General features: G+C 35.5%; 2 protein-coding genes across 3 annotated transcripts in view; both read right to left on the bottom strand.

The window, feature by feature from the left end:
- The window catches only part of bbs9 (Bardet-Biedl syndrome 9), a 192,547-nt gene extending 189,201 nt beyond the window's left edge, over window positions 1-3,346 (bottom strand). For both annotated transcript variants that reach the window (XM_073846720.1, XM_073846721.1), the window contains exons 1-2: window positions 3,241-3,346; window positions 268-380 (exon numbers count right to left, since the gene is read on the bottom strand). In XM_073846720.1, coding sequence (XP_073702821.1) covers window positions 268-379 — 112 coding nt within the window. In that variant the 5' untranslated portion in view covers window position 380; window positions 3,241-3,346. The remainder of the gene's footprint in view (window positions 1-267; window positions 381-3,240) is intronic.
- A 1,578-nt stretch (window positions 3,347-4,924) lies between these two features.
- On the bottom strand, window positions 4,925-15,787 carry eaf1 (ELL associated factor 1). The gene is made up of 6 exons (XM_073847433.1): window positions 15,295-15,787; window positions 13,331-13,425; window positions 13,118-13,254; window positions 11,624-11,790; window positions 9,315-9,518; window positions 4,925-6,076 (listed from the first exon to the last, which is right to left on the bottom strand). The coding sequence occupies exons 1-6, from the start codon at window positions 15,395-15,397 to the stop codon at window positions 6,033-6,035; spliced, it is 750 nt and encodes a 249-aa protein (XP_073703534.1). The 5' UTR covers window positions 15,398-15,787; the 3' UTR covers window positions 4,925-6,032.
- Between the last annotated feature and the right edge of the window lie 412 nt (window positions 15,788-16,199).

The following is a 16,199-nucleotide window of genomic DNA, read 5'->3' as shown; positions in this document are numbered from 1 at the left end:
CCTGAACTGTGCCTTCAGAGCATCCTTATGCAGAATTTATCTTACCGCTTTCAGTGCTGCGCTCCTTGTCTTCCATCTTCCATTTGTATTTCCACAGAGTAAAGTTCAGTTTGTACAAATGTATGAGTATACCACTTGTTTTAAAATCTTCCCGATCTACAGACATTTGTTACGACATCCACTTCGAACATTACAATGCGCATGATAACTTTGGTTAACTCTACAATAAGTAAATAGAAGAGACATGTAATAAGAACTATAACTCACCATATCCACTTCCACTGTTATCCACATCCCCAACACACAGACATCCCTGGTCAAACTCCTCACCCTCACCCAGCACTGATGCCCACCAATCACGAGCCTTAAATAAAGACATCCTGTAAAGAGATGAGAGTGTAATTTACTTGCATATTAGTACCAATCGTCTGCCAGACTCCTTCAAATCCTTGAGTATTGTGGAAAAAAATGAATTCATTGCAGAGGATCTTTTGGTGATTGGCATGTGACGTAATGCTGAAAATGTCTCCAAATGTGTTAGAATACAGAAACAAACTCATCATAAGCATGACTGTATGATTTTGAGATTCATCTTTTCACACTGAGGACAACTGAGAGACTCATATGCAACTTTTACAGAAGGTTCAAACACTCACTGATGCTTCAGAAGGAAACACAATGCATTAAGATCTAGGGGATGAAAACTTATTGAATCTGAAGATTAGGGTAAATTTAACTTATTTTGTTTTCTAGAAAACAAGTGAGATCTTCTGTAGCTTCTGAAGGGCAATACTCAATGAAAAAATGATATTTAGGCAAAATCTTTGTTCCGTTCAAAAGTTTACACCCCTGGCTCTTTTTTATTTTTTTCTTCCTTCTGGAGCATCAGTGAGCATTTGAACCTTCTGTAATAGTTGCATATGAGTCCCTCAGTTGTCCTCAGTGTGAAAATATGGATCTCAAAATCACACAGTCTTTGTTGGAAAGGGTTCAAATACACAAAAATCCTGAAAAACCAATGAATTTGGAGGACCTGAAGGACTTTTCTGAAGAACAGCAGGCAGTTTAACTGTTCAGGACAAACAAAGGACTGAACAACTGTCACTAAACAAAAAAACACACACAGCTGTGGACCATTCAGGTAACAACACAGTATTATAAATCAAGTGTATGTTAACTTTTGAACAGGATAACTATTATTTTGTCTTGTGAACTATGTGAAATATCTTATCCAGGTCAGTGCTAAATAAACAATAACATGCATTTCGCATGATCCCTCTTATTTTGGTAAAATAATGATCATTTTGCAGATTCTGCAAGGTGTATGTAAACGTTTGACCTCAACTGTATTCAATAGAATATACAAATTAGATCAGAACATTATTTTGTATATACTATAATATATAATATTTTCATTCCCATCAGATGCATTTTACCATAGTGATTTACAGTAAAGTGCACAAACCTCAGGACATGCAGGCCTAATGATTTTACATATTTGAAAACCAAATACACAGATATTGAAGTAGAAGAGCAACCACAGCAGAATATATTGCTGCTGGATCTCATTATACTCATGTATTTTATGTTGAAGGAAAAAAAGTACGACCAGGTCTAATCATCCCCTGTCTTTGTTTGCAAATTGTCACTTCTGTGCACATGGTTTTTGATGCTGACTGAACCTCTTGGTCTGTGGACATCAGAGTATGTGAGCGGAGCGGAGTGCGAGCGGAGCGCGGAGTGGAGCGGTGTGATTTTGAATGGAGGGAGGAGCGGATTTTTGAAAAGTCGGAGCGTCGTGGTTTTCACTCGCTCCAAGTGCGCTCCACCATCGCTCCATCATAAGTACAATTCATGCCAACGGTCCGTAATATAACTGCATAATAAGCAGGCATTTACATGTTAAACATATTTAGCTTGATAGAGATGGATCACTCAAATCAGAAATAATGTGAATGGACATGAGCGGTAAATTATAGTTCACAAGGATTTAGTTTGTTCCTTCTAGATACTGAATATATTCAGGTGAAAGCCTCATTTAAACATGTGCAGCACTTATTCACACGCAATCGCTGTGACAATAATGCATTAAAACAAATGTAATGGTATCCGATTTCGAATTATCAGAAATCTGTAAGAAATGCAGCGATTCATATGTAAAATAACTGACGAAAATGTAGTTATTTTCATTACAAACTTTGCACTGCATAAAGCAGTAGTTATACTCTTTTAATGCTGACAATGTTATTAGCTTGGTATGTGGTAGGTACAAAGTTTGCACACTATTCCAAACTCTCCTGTTGTTTTAATATGTGTTATGAACAGGACCGTTATATTTAAAACATAAGGCTATTTCTAAATGTTTTGACGCGGAGCGAAGGCGGAGCGGTGTTTCTGATATCAGTGAGCGAGGAGTGGAGCGGGAGCGGAAAATTGTGAACCCGGAGTGGCGCTGGAGAGGAGCGATTTTTAAATGCACTGAGCGCGGAGGGGAAATTGTTGCCGCTCCACTCCGCTCACATACTCTGGTGGACATACAACTGAGTGTAGAACACAACAGACAGGTCACATGACTGCAGATTTCATTGGCTGCCACCCAAGCAGCTTTCCTAACTAACTGCTGACTGCTTAACAGAGCTAATCCACACACCAGAGAGACAGAGAATAGGAAATGCAAGGAAGTAGACCAATCCAATAGGATGGACAGATTTCTGTGCACTGACATAAAACATCAAATGTTTCTTTAGCAAAAGATTGCTAACTAAAGAATATATGCTGGTTATCTCAAATGGAGCCATAAAGCCCTCATAAAGGATTAGTCCAATATATAAATAGTAACACTATGACTTTTTAACAAGAGGGTCTACGGAAGAAGCAAATATAGCATTAAACAACGACTATACCATCTAGTTAATATGCAGTTTTCGTTTAATTGACATTTAAAATCATAATTTTCTGGAAAATCAGAGCATCCAGAGCAACCTGTTAACAGTCTATCGATTTTATACGACATGAGAGACTTTACAGTCCTGCAAAGTAAGAGAACAGGTAATGGGATAATAACAAAATGGTATAATAATACATTTCCAGTGAGTGACAGAATATTCTACTCAATCTGCTACTCAGCTTTGTTTGTTCTTGGCGCTTGCTTGCACAAACTGCTACTCTCACTGTTTTATCGTTTCAAGTGACGCTGTTCATATTGGCACAGTATATAACGTTAAAGTTATTATGTTATACCTGAATGCAGTGATAATTTCTCCAGTAATAGCTGGTTAAACAAGACAGCTCAAGACATCTCAGCTTCTCACACCCGACCTACTGTTGTCATGGTACTGACTCCAACGCTGAAGCCAGAAGTGTGTAACGTGACAGCGTGTTATCAAAATAAAAGTCCCTAATCCTCACTCAACAGTTTTCCGTTACTTTAGAGAGGATGTGTCTCTAAACTACAGCAATAAAATGTGTGTATGTCCATCATACAAAAGGCATATATATTGAATCAAATGTTACAACCAGAACGTTTAGATGTTGGGTCATTAATGCTAATTATTGCTCTCTTGATATCGTAATGATAATGTCGCTTAATAATAGAAAGACTTTTGTGAGGGGGGGAAAGTAAGTCATATTCTCGCTACAAACGAAACATCGTTTATGTTCATTAGTAACGTTAATGAAAAACGAAAGAGTTATTTAACGCGGAAATAAACTATATAAAGAAAGCGAGCAAAGAGCGGTCCATCGGTACTTTCACAAACACTCCGGTTAAAATTAGGCAAATTTTCTACACTTTAAAATAAATCTACCTGCATAATTTCTGCACTTTATGCTGCTTACTTTTGTTTATGATGCTGAGAGAATTGGCTAATGCTGAAAAATTCAGTCAGAAAGCCCGCACAGAACAACTCCGTCTTTCTCCTGGTGATGAATCAAAGGCCTCTGATTGGTCATTGCACTGATAAGCTCAACAGAAATGTGTGTGATTGGTTAATGTTCAACACTGCAAACAGCCTGTAAAAAGAAATGTGAGGCAACATGAGCAGATATACAGTAAATGTAATATACTGCAGTCGAGGAGTTACTATTAAATTAACTAATAATTTCATTAAAAATATTCAGTTATTCAAAAACATTTTGGAAATGAAGATTGCTGTGCATTTTTATAGAGCATAGAGAATATGGTCCATTTTATTTTATATAATTTATTACAGAATGTTTTGGATTGACTTAGACTGAGGTGTTTTCTGAAAAAGATGTTCTTTATTATTTTGATAGACAAAGATTATCACCAAATGTGGCTTTTATTGTCAAACTTTGTTTGATTATGGGAAAATACCATAGAAATGGGCCAAAGGAAAGCCTCGTTTTTTTGTTATTTAAGTTAGAAATGAAACATTATATTATTAAGTTACTTCTTGATTTGAAAAATAGTAAAGCAAATGCACTAGAACTGTATGGGAGCCTTTAAGTTATTTGTATGACAATCTTTACATTTTTAGGGGACAATAAATCTATACTGCTATACAAGCTGCACATATATAATCCAAGTTTCACTTCTTGTCCCTTGAAGATATACTAAAATGGTTGCTAAAATGTGTGGGGTGTACTCACGTTTGTGACATACTGTAACTACTAGGTTTAATACAAGTTCTGGCAGCATCTGGCCTGTTGTCAGTTCATTAAATACACAACAAAAATGTGTTTACAGTAATGAATAAAACATTTTCAAGTTAGGCCCCACCACATTTACCATTCATTTAAATGGGAATCAACATGAGCAGGAGATTTTTACACTTTGGCATGCCTTTTTGTGTCAAACTTTCTGTTCTTTTAAAAAAGATAAAGCAGTCATGATATTTGTTAAGTAAATAATAATGGTAATAACAATTATTAATCATGATTAAATTATAACTCAGACCCACAGTTTGTTTTTGACTTTTATCTTACATTACAGATACTATATACAACATTAATATTGTGTACAGTGCAATAAAACTATTTCTTTTTGGTTAAACCAGCAGTATACGTGTCTACAGATAACCACATACACAGCACTGAGTACTGACAGTAAGTTTAGAACAATTCAGTGTTTGCAAACAGTGATGACATTTTTTTTTGTGGGTGGAGCATATCTGGTGACAGAAAATGACAGTTTTCAAGTAGCAGTTTATATTTAAAGATTCTGACCTTATTCTCACAATTCTGAGATTATATCTGACAATTTTGATAAGAAAAATCAACTCATCATTCTTTCTATTCTCCTTGGCTCAGAATCATGAGTTATATGCCACACTTGTTGCTTTTTCCCCCTCAGAATTGACAAACTCTCTATTGTTGAATTAAATTGAGTTATAACGTCAGAAATACAAGATATAAACTTTCTATATTCTATCAAAATAATTTGCATTCCAATTCTGACATCCAAAGACACAACAATACAATTTATCTCTTTTTTATTTTTATTTTTTTACCTATTTCACTTCACTTGTTACTAGTGTTTTTCTGCCACCACAATGTGCGCGCACCTGCAAGTTATGTAACTGTGATGTCTACTCCAAATTGGTCTATTTAAAAAAAAAATTATGTCACAAAAAATCATTACTTCCTGCCTTCCACTGAGAAAAAAAAAATGGCTGAACTTCATAAGCAATGCCAAAAGCAAAATAAGTGTAACACTGAACACAGAGGGGTGAAAGGTGCAAAAAACAAGCCATGTTGACTGATGATTTTGATCTTCATAAAAATACTGAACAACCAAAGGTACAATATTTAATTTACACAACCTTATCTGTTCAAAAATTTCCCTTTGCAATAAAAATAAAATCTATTAAAATTATTTTACATTCTCCAACACTTTCTATGATATCTCCATGTTAACATGAAACCATAAAAGCTCAAGTTAAAACTGCAAAAGCACTGATATCATCTATGAAACCACTGCAAAAAGACCGATATCATCTATGAAAGCACATAACGCAGAGAAACACAATTTATGTTTTTAAGTGCAGAACATCAGCTAGGAGATCATTCGGTCAGTCACTGTCACTGCCAGATTCACTTAGCTGAAGGTCATTTCCTGAAGGAAAAAAAGACAACAACTAAATAATTTACCATGTAAAACACAGTGCATATTTCCTTCAACTATTGGTAGGCGATTTTTTTTTAACTAACATACAGTGCACTCCACTAATATTGGCACCCTTGGCAAATATGAGCAAAGGTGGATGTGAAAATAAATCTGCATTGTTTATCTTTATGATCTTTCATTTAAACAGTGTACAAAATGCTAACCTTTCATTGAGGTAAAACAATTGAAAGTGGTGCAAACTCACAAAATGAAATAAATGGTTTTCTCTAATGCATGTTGACTACAATTATTGGCACCCCTAGAAATTCCTATGAATAAAAGTATATTCCTATTTACATTTTTTTAGCACACCAGGGTGACTAGGAGCATGAAATTGTCCAGCCATGACTCCCGTTGCACAGGATTATAAATATGAGGAACACAAAGGCAAAATTCCCTTAATCATCCATCACAAGGAGTAAAACCAAAGAACATAGTTCTGATGTGCAGAACAAGTTTGTTGACCTTAACAAAATAGAAAGCGGCTGTAAGAAAAAAGATAAAGCATTGAAAATGCCCTTTTTTCACCATCAGAGCAATAATTAAGAAGTTCCAATCAACTAAAGATGTTACAAATATGCCTAGAAGAGGACGTGTGTCTATATCATCCTAATGCACGATAAGGTGGAGAGTTTGAGACTCTCCAAGGATCACAGCTGGAGAACTGCAGATAATTGTTGAGTCTTAGGGTCAGAAAGCCTAAAAAAAATTTCAAACAGCCCCTACATCACCACATGTTGTTCCAGAGGGTTTCAAGAAAAATCCTCCTGGCTCATCCAAAAACAAATTCCAGCATATTCAGTTTAACAGACATGATTGGAACTTCAAACAGGACTGGCTTTTATGGTCAGATTAAACTAAAAATGAGCTTTTTGGCAGCTAACCCTCCAGATGGTTTTGGTGCAGACAGGGATAAAAAAAAGTACCCCATGTCCACGGTTAAAAATACTGCTGGGACTTAAATGTTGTGAGCCTATTTTTCTGCCGGAGGTCCTGGACATCTTGCTTAGATACAGGCTTCATGGATTTGATCAAATACCAGCAGATAAAAAAATCTAAACCTGACTGCCTCTGTTGGAAATCTTATAATGGGCCATGGTTGCATCTTCCAGCAGGACGATGATCCAAAACAAACATCAAAATCAACACAAAAATGTGTCACTGAGCACAGAATGAAGCTTTTGATAGTACCTAGAATATCAAAATCAACTGCGGGCGGCAGATCTTTTTCACATTTAGCGCCCAAACTCTGGAACATTCTACCTAACACTGTTCGGGAGGCAGACACACTCTGTCAGTTTAAATCTAGATTAAAGACCCATCTCTTTAACCTGGCCTACACTTAATACATTTCATAATCCAAATCCGTTAAAGGATTGTTAGGCTGCATTATTTAGGTCAACCGGAACACTTCCTATAACACCTGATGTACTCGTTGCAATCAGAAGAAGAATGGCATCTACGCTAATATTAGTATCTTTCCTTCTTATTCCGAGGTCACCGCAGCCACCTGTATCCAGATCAGACGGTCGCTGCAGTCTCCCGGATCTAGTCCGTGCCCATCAGCACCCAGAGATATCCTCTACAGCCCTGAATGTCAGCAGAGACCACATCAACTAGATGACCCCCAGAGACAGATCATCAGTGAAGACCTCATCACCTAGACGGCCATCGACGCAAGACAGCGAAAACCAGATGAGTCCTCTCCAATCTGATTTTGTGGCAACTTGGAACTCTTGCATCTACATTAAAGGTTGTATCAGCGATTTCTAGCCTGAAAAATAAAGTGTCAAATTCAGCTGAGCTTTCTTCACGATCCGCTCGCTGCCTGCCCCATAAATTGTCTGTGAAGAAACCGCGTCTCTCTGGTCAGCCTAGAGTCCGAGATATGCCAAAAAAACAATCGGCACTACCAACCTTTCCACACATAAACAAACTTTCGGACTTTCGCTCCGCCTCCCTCACATCCCTGCACCAGTAGGAAAGTCCACAACACCAAACCCCTGACACAGATTGGTTGGAACACTGTTTGTTTATCTGTGGAAAGGTTGGTAGTGCCGATTGTTTTTTTGGCATATCTCGGACCCTAGGCTGACCAGAGAGACGCAGTTTTTTCACAGACAATTTATGGGGCAGGCAGCGAGCGGATCGTGAAGAAAGGTCAGCTGAAATTGACACTTTATGTTTTAGGCTAGAAATCGCTGATACAACCTTTAATATTAGTCTGTTTGTTTCTTATTCCCAGGTCACCATAGCCACCAGATCCAGTCCGTATCCAGATCAGATGGTCACTGCAGTCCCCCGGATCCAGTCCAAACCTAGAGCAGATGGTGGATCAACACCTAGAGCCGAATGTCAGCGGATACCGTGTCAACTAGATGAGCCCCAGAGACAGATCATCAAGAAAGAACTCCTACCCTAAACGGCCACCGGCACAAGGCCACGGGAACCAGATGAGTCCTCCCCAATTTGACTTAGTTGCAATATGGAACTCTTTCATTATTATTGACATTTTATTTTATTATTTTAATACTGTAAGGTTGCTTTGACACAACTTGTATTGTAAAAAGCGCTGTATAAATAATCTTGACTTGACTTCTACCATGGCCATCCCAGTTCCCTGACCTGAACCCTGTATAGAAACTGAAGAGAAGAAGCACCAACTTGATTCTGGAGAATCTAGAAATTCTGTATGAAGGAATGGCCTCTGATCTCTTGTCAGGTGTTCTCCAAACTCATTAGACATTGTTGAAGAAAACTCAGAGCTGTTATCTTGAAAAAATGACGCTGCAATAATTGGGTGCCAATAATTGTGGCCAACTTGAACTAGAGAAAAACATTTATTTCTTAATGAGATTTCCCCCCAGGTTCTATTGTTTTATGTCAATGACAGGTTAGAACTGTGTGCATTTTTTGAATGAAAGATCAAAAGGATAAATTATGCAGATTTATTGTCACATCCACCTTTGCTCACATTTACCAATATTAGATGAGGGCACTGTATAACAAAATAAGATGTTTTGTAAGATGTAAAAAAGATGAATAACAAATCTGTCAGTGTTCTCTGTCATATCAGATGTTTGTTTGTTGTTCTACAGTGTGCGTTTGTACTGTATCATGCTTTTAGGGCTGATAATGAGAAATTCTTTTCTGTAGTGGTGAATAAAATGATTGTGAATGCTCTTACGGAGTGTGTTCATCAGCTGGTTGCTGCCTTGTGATTTGTTCATTCCGTTGGCCATGTTGTTCCTGCTGGGGGAGAGATGAGTTTCCTGTTCTCCATCACTGCAGGAGCTGTCATCGCCACTGCCGGAACGACTGCCAGAATCTGACGAACTGCTGCTGCCACTGCTGCTCATCTGCTCAATCACGTCCACCTCGGCCCGCAGCTCTGAGACAAGAGCAAAAGAGAACGATTTAGCTGAAGAAAAAACAACTGGATGAATTCTTAAATGAATACTACATTTTACTATTAAAAAGTTGTGTTTTATCTTTAGTTTCCTGTTAAAATGAGCTTTTGTTGTTGCTGTGGTACATTTCTTCTTATCATAAAACAAATATGTCTTTCTTAATTGTGTGAGGCACAACTATTCTTCTCCTATAAAAGGCTGGCGATGGCCACGACAAAAAAGCATTTGTGAACCATTCAGTGTCCCATTTTTATGTTGATATAGTTAGGTGTTAATTTAAAAAACTGAATCACAACATATTTTTCTCACCCTGGTTTATTCTTCTCTATAATGAAATGTGTTTTAGGTCTGGCAGTGATGTCATTGACCCTTGTCCCCATTCTTTCCCAAAACTGAGGTGCTGAAACTGGGGAATTTAATGACCTTTTGAGGCCACACCATCTCTATGTCACTAACTATCAAATGGCAAGCAAATATATGACATTGACTCACTGACAATTCATGCTGGGATAACACAGATTGTCAGGTTTTGTCCAAGTCTGCTTGAGTGCATATTAAACAATAGGGGGACATGCCAAATACCAAGAAATTTCAGAAATTTTATTTTCACTCAAATTGTAAACCATTGTAGACCAACAACTGAAGACTAACAATATATATATGGGTAGTTGACAAATAGGCATTTTGTAAAAGACAATTTTTGAAGAAGAAATGCAAATATTTATGTAGTGTGAAGTCTGATCTTTGAGATGTAAAGGGCCCCTAACTTCGTCAATTCTTTAATAGTTTTTTTTTTCTGGTCAACTTTTTACTGAACTGTACCATACATTTGTCCTATGGTGTGACAATGCAAATATTAAGGATAAATAAACGTAATAATATATAAATAGCATGAGAGAGATGTATCTTCATTGTCACACATGGTTAATATTTACAATATAGCTAAATATTATTTATATATGATTGAAACTATACTCATTAAGATGTGAATTTTTTTTTTTTTTTTTTTTTACTTTATGGCTACTCTTTTTAAGGCATCATTTTGTTTTTATTTACTTTCTGCATTGTTCTCTTAGGATCTCCTCCCTTCTGGTGGATCCCTGTTCATTTTCTGTGTATATTACTGTGTCCTCTCTCTTCCACTAATTTTTCTCCCTCAATTCTTTCTATTTCAAAAACTAATTTTCATGACACTTTATAACTTTTTGAAAGGGGTCCTTCAACTAATTAAAAGTTTTCTCTGGAGTTGGCCGATTTAAAATCAGGATATGGTGTCACTCCAGAGGACATGGTTTTCAGAGACAAAATGCAAAGTCCCTATGCTTTCAGAAATATATGAATGAAAATAATGATTGCCATTTACTAAAATAAACACTTTTATGCTGGAGGTATTAATTAACATTTTTATAATTTTCTTTTTATTTATAAAAGTTGTAATTTATTGAACCATGCCTGAGACAGGAGGTTTAATCATTTACTGCATTTTAAATAATAATTTAATCTTGTGGGACAGTCAAAATGCCATGTCTCGTCAAATTTTCGTCAATTTTCATTAAATATGTGACCCTGGACCACAAAACCAGTCTTAAGTCGCTGGGGTATATTTGTAGCAATAGCCAAAAATACATTGTATGGGTCAAAATTATTGATTTTTCTTTTATGCCAAAAATCATTAGGAAATTAAGTAAAGATCATGTTCCATGAAGATTTTTTGTAAAATTCCTACTATAAATATATCAAAATGTAATTTTTGATTAGTAATATGCATTGAACTTAATTTGGACAACTTTAAAGGTGATTTTCTCAGTATTTTGATTTTTTTGCACCCTCAGATTCCAGATTTTCAAATAGATGTATCTCGGCCAAATATTGTCCTATCATAACAAACCATATATCAATAAAAAGCTTATTTATTGAGCTTTCATATTATGTATACATCTCAGTTTTGTAAAATTTAACCTTATGACTGGTTTTGTGGTCCAGGGTCACATATATGTATTAAATTAGAATACTGTCAAATTAAAAAAGCTTTAGTGGTCTACAACTTTAGGGCCCTTCTGTATAATTACAAACATGAAGGCCTAACCTCGTTTGATGTCATCCAGCTGAGGCTCAGGTGAAGGGTTGTCTTTGGTTGGTGAGGTCTTAGCTCCCACTCCAGGCTTGATGGGGGTGCGGAACTGTGCCGTCAGCTGGGTAGCTCTCACTGACTGCTGCTCTATACGAGCCTGGATCTTACTGCTGCCCTCAGCTCTGTCCAACACAAACGAACATCTTCAGTATCACACAGTGACGACTGGCAAGTACGGTCCATGTGAAAGCATAAAATGCACTATGTGACAATTCAATTTTCAACCAGTCAGAGCAGGTGTGGATAAGTTCACATTCACATTAAACTGTACAGCTCAGTGGTCCTCAAACTATGGTATGGATACTACCAGTGGTGTCATGTGATGTTAATGGTTATATTCTATGTCTTCTTTGGAATATGATTACAACTTTCATTTATCTTTTGAATGAGTAGGTAATATACTGCATTGCTTGCAACATTTTCTCCAGTCAAAATAAATAAATAAAAAACATGATTCGATGCAAGCTTACCATATTTATTGTTTTTAACTCAGAAACACTGGATTTAGCACTCAGAAAGAGCAATTGTGACCCCTGACCACAATCATAATTGTATTTTTTTTTTAAATTAAGATTTACACATCAACTTAAAGCTGAATAAATAATCTTTACATTTATGTATGATTTGTTAGGATAGGAAAATATTTTTTTAAACACAGCTATTCTGAAAATCTGAAATCTGAGGGTGCAAAAAAAAATCTAAATATTGAGAAAATCACCCTCAGAGTTGACCAAATGAAGTTTTCAGCAATGCTTACTAATCAAAAATTAATTTATGATATATTTATAGTAGGAAATTTACTAAATATCTTCATGAAACATGATCTTTCCTTAATATCCTAATGATTTTGGGCATAAAAGAAAAATCTATACCCATACAAAATCCAATCCAATCCATCCAAATCATACAAATGTTTTTTTTTTTTTTTCCAAATTATTAAATTGAATTTGCGACAGATTAACTTCACTCAAAGTGCAGTAACATCTACAAGCACTATGAATGCTCCTGAGCATAAGGGTATGAATACTTATGCAATGAAATCATTTCAGTTTTTTATTTTTAATAAATTTGCAAATATGTTAAAAACTAATTTTTTTTTTTTTTGCTTTGCCATTACGGTGTAAGAAGCTTAGAATGATGTGGTAAAAAAGTAATTTAAAGCAGTTTAACATAACAAAATGCAAAAAAGGTACTTTTGCAGGGCACTGTATGTACAGTCTCTATGTTGTTTAGATTCTGCTTTGATAGGGCACTGTAACAGATAACCCAAGTTAAGATACTGAGTTTACTAGTGTATCTGAACAACAGGAGTAGGTATTGTTATTAATTTAAAAAAAAAAGAAACTAATCAATGTCCTTAAGCTTTGCCTTAAAAAGACTTGCTGACTAGGTGACACTTGACCCGAAATCTCTTCACAAACAAAGTTCAGACTTCATTTGGCTGCTTACCTTGTTTTCTTGACTTGTATGCTGCTGCTGAGCTTTTCCAACATAAACTCTCCAGTGTCATGGTTGATGATGAGAACGCAGTCTTTCTGATATGGCCTTTTGTTGCCCTTAAACACTGTCATTGGTGGAGTGGAGCCCTTGAGAGAAACAAACACAGTACGTGATGCATAGAAAGGATTTCATAGATGAAATCTTGAGAAGGATGACTCTTACTGGGATGTGAGGTAATGTGATGGTAACCTCATCTCCTTTTCCTACTTGCAATTCTCCTTCACAGGATGTATCAATAGATGCTGGTTTAAAATCATCTGTGGAAGAAAATGAACATACAGTTTGGTATATTAATTTTACTTATAATAATAAAATCCATGCATATTGTTATAAGCAATTATAAAGACCCTCTAACTCTAGCACCCTGTATGCTAATTCTGTTGCCCCTTTACACTTATTCTCTATTAATTTACTTACTGCTTGTGAAAACTAACAGTAGCTTCTCTGTTCTTGTTGTATTCTACCTCTATTAATTCACTCACTGCTGGTTTTCTTAAAAAACAAAACAAAAAAAACTAAAACTAGCTTTTCTGTTAATTTTCTAGTCTATCTATCTATTTTTAGACCTCCAGCTTGCTTTTTCCTTTTTTATTCTATCTATTTTCTTTTTATTTATTATATAATTAACCCTTGTGCAACCTTATGGACATTTTTGTCCAGTTCAGTTTTGTTTTTTGTTATAAGTGTGCCTGTGTTAATGGCACCTGCGTAAATTTTGGCTCAGGTGTTTATTTTTATTGAAATTTTAATATTTCACCATCAATTTTACCCTCCGTACAAAAAACACTCACACTCAGGATCTTAAGGACAAATATGTCCACATTTTTAACCCAGGGCCATTTGACTATAAAATGATGCAATATTTGCTAATAGGCATTCATTCTATTGACAAGGCTTAAAATTTTACATTTTTACTATTTTTACTAGATTGTGCCATTTTTTCAAAATTCAAATCTAACACTACATAAAAATATAAATGCCTCAAAATTAATGTTGTTGTTCTTCACTGACACACCCAAGACTCTAATAAGCAAAGAATACGAATTCTGCTCAGCATTTAGTATATGGAAATTATTTCTCATTTTTTCATAAAAAAAAAACACCTGTGGCATTATGCAAACAAACCAGCATTTAAAGGGTTACAAATCTGAAAATTAATGAATGTTTGGTATCTATGGATAGAACAGATGTTGGTTAAAAAAATCAGTGAAAGTGGAAAAAAATATTAATAAATCATATTTTTATGACAGTTTTTGGACATGGACATTTCTTAGCATTTTGCACCTATTTGCACCTATGTGTAACCTTAATACGTGTAGTGCGCTAGGCTAAATGAGACTTGTCATAGCACTTGCATGTTATTGCTCTTGTTATTTTGATTGCTTCCATCGCCCTTTTTTTGTAAGTCGCTTAGGATAAAAGCGTCTGCTAAATGTCTAAATGTAAATGTAAACAATGTTTTCACCCATTTGACAGATTCTGACATATTTCATTCATTCATTCTTCAATAATTCATCCAGGGAAGAAATACAATTTTAAAGGTTTAAAAAATAAAAATTATTGCATACTTATCTGAAATCAGGTTTAAACCAATTTTTAGGATATAAAACAGATATAGAGGTTGTCAAACATAATGTGAAGTGGGATAACTAAATTATATAACGTATTTAAAAATTCGCGGTTATGTGACAGACAAACACACTGGCTTTTCAGTATATCTGACTGAATTCATATCATTAAGTGGTTTATATTTTTATACGAGGTTAATTCTGTATAGACTATTTTTATAATAATAAAACAGATGATATTTACGAACCACGATTACATCACTACAATAAACAATATGTTACATAGAGGCCGCAGACTCAGACTGTTGGTTGCTTCAAAGGTCTGAACGCGCTTGTGTGGAACACTTCTGATGTTTATATTGTCAATGATTTACAAAATCCACACATTTTTTAAATCTACGGGCTAGTCTGCAGGACGTATATTATTTTCAGTTACTAGGCTTGCTTCTGTTACCAAATACTGGTAAGATTATTGAGATTAGAGGTGTGTTTGTTCAAATGAGTCGCGTTATGTCATTCAGTTTGTTCAATTATTTTTTTATTAATGGATAGACTCACATCTGATGGTGTGAAAAGATGATTTTGGTCTCTTCTCAAAACTATCTCCAAGCTTCAACACATGCTCTTCTTTATCCAGAGGCGGGTTCGAGCTGCCGTTCATCACTGCGCGTCACATCGAATTCAGCAGCCTCACACAAAATAGCAAATTCTTCAATGAATATCACATGTAAACAAAGACAAAGAAGTTGTTGCTAAACACTCAATGACAGATTCAAAACTTCCGGGTCACGAAAACTAAAATAACGGCTATGAAAAGCATTTAGTATTTAAAGCAAAGTGCACAAAATAAAAAAGCATCATCTGAGCTGTTGATATTTTATAGTGAGCGAAAAGGTCCAAATGTCAATAAAGAAATAAATCAATAAATACTAATGATGGAAATAAATTATGAGGAACACGCAGCAAGATCGTGTGTAAGCACAATCGCAGCTAACGTTAAATAATTTGCTAGTTTGTTTTGCCTCATAAGCAAAAGCAAGAGAATAAGGGACTTTGATAAAAACAAGAATGAAATCCAGAAAAAAAAAACGCTTTTGTTGTTTGACTTCCGGTTCAGTGATGTTTAGGAAAAAAGGGGGATTAATAAATACGTGAGCAAAATAAGATTACTAATTTATTTACCAATCTCTGATTATGTTTAAATATTGTTATGTATTAAAATGCTTCATCTTTAATTAAATGTAACAAATGTTTAGTACATACCCTGTAAGTTGATGGCGTGACACTCGTCCGATTACCGTAAATGCACAAAACATCAAGCATCCCGCATTCAGACGTTTTCACACACTTTACACTTACAACTTCATTAAGTGAAAAATTCACACACTGTATTAATGCCGTAAATAAACGAAATAAATGAACATATCTGGTCAAGATAAACTGAAACAGCAGGACCAAATCGT

Source organism: Garra rufa, chromosome 9 (assembly GCF_049309525.1).
Source record: "Garra rufa chromosome 9, GarRuf1.0, whole genome shotgun sequence".
NCBI lineage: Eukaryota > Metazoa > Chordata > Actinopteri > Cypriniformes > Cyprinidae > Garra > Garra rufa.
Note: the sequence above shows the minus strand (reverse complement) of the source record. Positions and strands in the feature narration are given on the sequence as shown.

Excerpts from the sequence above, each read along its gene's own strand:
- eaf1 (XM_073847433.1), bottom strand. The coding sequence starts at position 15,397 with ATGAACGGCAGCTCGAACCCGCCTCTGGATAAAGAAGAGCATGTGTTG. Across the intron at positions 11,791-13,117 it reads ATACAAGTCAAGAAAACAAG|AGCTGAGGGCAGCAGTAAGA; the intron begins GTAAGCAGCCAA and ends TGTGTTGGACAG. Across the intron at positions 9,519-11,623 it reads GCTGGATGACATCAAACGAG|AGCTGCGGGCCGAGGTGGAC; the intron begins GTTAGGCCTTCA and ends CTCTTGTCTCAG.